This window comes from Bombina bombina, chromosome 8 (genome assembly GCF_027579735.1).
Source record: "Bombina bombina isolate aBomBom1 chromosome 8, aBomBom1.pri, whole genome shotgun sequence".
In the NCBI taxonomy this organism is placed as follows: Eukaryota; Metazoa; Chordata; class Amphibia; order Anura; family Bombinatoridae; genus Bombina; species Bombina bombina.
Window position 1 is genome coordinate 228,912,896 of NC_069506.1, and position 4,084 is coordinate 228,916,979.

General features: G+C 42.8%; 1 protein-coding gene across 1 annotated transcript; it reads right to left on the reverse strand.

The window, feature by feature from the left end:
* Positions 1 to 2,887: 2,887 nt before the first annotated feature.
* On the reverse strand, positions 2,888 to 3,769 carry LOC128638951 (oocyte zinc finger protein XlCOF26-like). The gene has a single exon (XM_053691085.1). The coding sequence runs from the start codon at positions 3,767 to 3,769 to the stop codon at positions 2,888 to 2,890; it is 882 nt and encodes a 293-aa protein (XP_053547060.1).
* Between the last annotated feature and the right edge of the window lie 315 nt (positions 3,770 to 4,084).

Sequence of the window (4,084 nt, forward strand, 5' to 3'; positions counted from 1 at the left end):
TCCTGCTTTGTGGCGGAGGAGGGAGTAGAGGGTCCACCTTTAAAATTCCGAAAGGAATGAAAATTATTTTGTTTGGCCCTCATTTTAACCGTCTTGTCCTGAGGAAGGGCATGGCCTTTACCTCCAGTAAATGTCGAAAATGATCTCCTTCAGTTCAGGCCCGAATAGGGTCTTACCTTTGAAAGGAATAGCTAACAGCTTAGATTTTGATGACACATCAGCAGACCAAGACTTAAGCCATAACGCTCTATGCGCTAAAATGGCAAAGCCTGCATTCTTTGCCGCTAATTTAGCCATTTGAAAAGTGGCATCTGTAATAAAAGAATTCACTAGCTTGAGAGCCTTAATTCTATCCAAAATATCATCTCTCCTCTAGAGCCTCAAACAAAAAAAGCTGCTGCAGTAGTTACAGGAACAATGCACTCTATAGGTTGTAGAAGAAAACCCTGATGAATAAACAATTTCTTTAACAGACCCTCTAATTTTGTATCCATAGGATCTTTGAAAGCACAACTGTCCTCAATAGGTATAGTTGTACGCTTAGTCAGGGTAGAAATAGCTCCCTCCACCTTAGGGACCGTCTGCCAGGAATCCCGAATGGTGTCAGATATGGGAAACATTTTCTTAAAAGTAGGAGGGGGAGAAAATGCCTGGTCTATCCCATTCCTTAGTAACAATGTCCAAAATTCTTCTAGGGACTGGAAAAACATTAGTGTAAGTAGGGACCTCTAGATATGTATCCATCTTACACAATTTCTCTGGTGGAATGACAATAGGGTCACAATCATCCAGAGTCGCTAAAACCTCCCTGAGTAACAAGCGGAGGTGTTCAAGCTTAAACTTAAAGGCCGTCATATCTGAGTCTGTTTGAAGGAACAACTTTCCTGAATCAGAAAGTTCTCCCTCAGACAGCAATTCCCCCACCCCCAAATCAGAACACTGTGAGGGTACATCGGAGATGGCCAATAAAGCATCAGAGGGCTCAGCATTTACTCTAATACCGGACCTACTGCGCTTACCCTGTAAACCAGGCAGTTTAGATAATACCTCTGTAAGGGTAGTAAACATAACTGCAGCCATATCTTGCTGGGTGAAAGAATTAGATGCACTAGAAGTACTTACCGTCGCTTGTGCAGGCGTTAAAGGTTGTGACACTTGGGGAGAAGTAGATGGCATAACCTGATTCTCTTCTGACTGAGAATCATCCTGAGACATGCTTTTATCAGCTAAAATATGTTCAATGTAAGGCCCTTTCAGTACACGAGGGACACATTTGAAGTGGGGATTCCACAATGGCTTCTAAACACATGGAACATTGGCTTTCCTCAATGTCCGACATGTTAAAACAGGCTAGTAATGACCACAAACAGACTTGAAAACACTTTATTTTGTGAAAAAAATAATCTGAAAAAACGGTACTGCGCCTTTAAGAGAAAAAAAAGCATACCATTTTTCCAAAACTGCTTTAAAATGATAAAATAATCACAATTTTATGATAAATGCATCCCAACTTGCCAGCTAAGCTTGCCCCACAAGGAAAGGAATACTTAACCCTTAAGAACAACAAACGTTGTGCTAAAAAACATATTTAAACAAAAACACCCCCTGCACCTCGCCACAGCCCTGCTGTGGCGCCTACCTGCCCTCAGGGGTCTACAAAATCGGATTAACCCTTCGATTAGGCCCAAACTGTTCTGAAAGGCCGAGGGAAGTTGGAGCTTGCTGCTTGCATGGGAAAAACAACTGCGCAACTGAGGCGCAAAAATAGGCCCCGCCCATCTCACTCGATGTCTCACAGCCTAACAATAACCGCACCAGAGCCGGTCTAAAACCTAGCCATGTGGGTTCATATACCCATCTAAGTGAAGCCATGTGTACCCTCCATTAAAATAAAGTCAAAACATTTGCCACAAAAAATGTTATCTGTAACTCCCAACATAGAAACGTTTGCCCACAAACATCATATCATCAGTGTCAACCATTTTTTATAGCCCAATAGACAGGTCCAGTAATACCCCTCTCTATACATTCGGATTACTGCTTACCTTTTCCCTCATGGGGATACTGTCAGCCAATTCTGAAATAACACAGTCTCTCCAGAAAAAAATGACTGAACATACCTCAATGCTTGTAGCATGAAAAACGTTCCTCACACTGAAGTTTCTTAAGTACTCCTCAGCCATTCTGTGGGAACTACTCTGGATCTTAGTAACAACTGCTAAGATCATCAGTCCCCAGGCCGAAGTCTTCATCCATCTGCTGCCTGGGAAAAATAGCACTCACCTGTACCATTTAAAATAAAAAAGTCTTGCTTGAAGAAAATAAAAACTAATATGTTATCACCTCTTTCACTTTACCCTTCCTATTACTTAGAGTAGGCAAAGAGAATGACTGGGGGGTGGAGTCAAGGGAGGAGCTATATAGACAGCTCTGCTGTGGTGCTCTTTGCCACTTCCTGTTAGCAGGAGGATAATATCCCACAAGTAAAGGATGAATCTGTGGACTCGTCGTATCTTATAGAAGAAATAGTAATAAACCAAAATGTTTGATAATTTATTAAACAAATATTACACCTCTGAAAAATGAACTAAAATGATAAACCTCAGATAGGTGTAGAAGTTTCTCTTTCACAAAACGTGTCACCAAATAGCCTGTTTACAAACAAATGGTGCAAAGTGACAACAGTGCCAGACTTCCTGTAACACAAAATGTGCTGTTAAGCAGTTATGCAGTATAGTATAGCATCTTATTTATGCAACAACAAAGATTAGACCGGTACTGCAAACATTTCAGTAATATTAAATCATATGAAAGATGTCACTCTGGCATATATGGACAGCTGAGGAAGTGTACACAGCCACCTACTGCTGTATGACTACAGCACTGGTCACAGTTCCCCCCTGGCGTGCTGAATGTAATGTCTGTGCAATACTTTCTCCTGGGTGAATTGTACTCCGCATTCTGTACACGTGTAGTCTCCCTCTTCATCTTCTACTTCCTCCCACATTATTCCTTCTCTTTGGTGCGTCTCCAAATGGCGACGGTAATTAGAGGCTTGGCTGAAGCTTTTTTCACACAAGCTACATTGAAAGGGCCTTTTCCCGGCATGGATCTGTCTATGGCGCTGGTAATTGGAGCGCTGGTTAAAGCTCTTGCCACATTGCTGGCATTGGAAAGGTCTCTCACCAGTGTGGATGCGTAGGTGGCGTTTGTATCGAGAGGAGAAAAAGAAAGTCTTGCCACAGATTGGGCATGCATGGTGCTTACGTGACATGTGCAATTTACAATGTTTCTCAAAGGTTCGTTGGGCGCGAAACCTCCGCCCACAGTCTTCACACTCATAAGGTTTCTTGTCCTGGTGCACCCACTGATGGACACGTAGAGTCTCTAGTTGTGTGAAAGCCTTTGGACATTCCGGACATTGATATGGCTTCTCGCCGGTATGGATACGTACATGTCGTGATAGTTTGGCTGAGCAGTTAAATGTTTTCCCACACCAAACACATGCTCTGTCTTTGCGATGACCTTGCTGATGTCTGCGGAAGGTTGGCTGACTAGGAAGTTGCTTGCCACACTCTTTACACTGGTAACCTCTTTGACCCGTGTGTTGTTCTTCATGGTGACTATGTAAAGCTATGAGCCAGGAGAAGCGGCGACCACAGTCTATGCAGGAGTATGGTTTGCCACTGCCACCAGTGGCTCCGGCACGGGCTATGTCACAGTCCTTACAGGTATAAGAAAGGTCAGCTGCATGGTTACGCTGATGCATTTTGTGTGCACGCAGCGTTTGGAAGGTCCGGCCACAATCTGGACAGGGAGGGGGTGGAGAGTCAGAAGGCTCCAAAGAAACATCAGTGTTATCCACCAGAGGATCTGAAGATTAGCAAGAGAAATAATGTCAGTTAAGCAATGTACTGAGATAACATGGCAAACCTTGTCTGGTTAAAGGACCATTAAATACAGTAGAATTGCATAATCAACAAGTGAATAATAAACACACAATGCAGTAGCACTGAACACAAATTTAAGAGAGTAGATTTTTTTTTCTGACAATTTTAAAATGTACTTTAACCCTTTGAGTGCT

Coding starts and splice junctions, on each gene's coding strand:
- LOC128638951 (XM_053691085.1), bottom strand. CDS start 3,769: ATGCATCAGCGTAACCATGCAGCTGACCTTTCTTATACCTGTAAGGAC.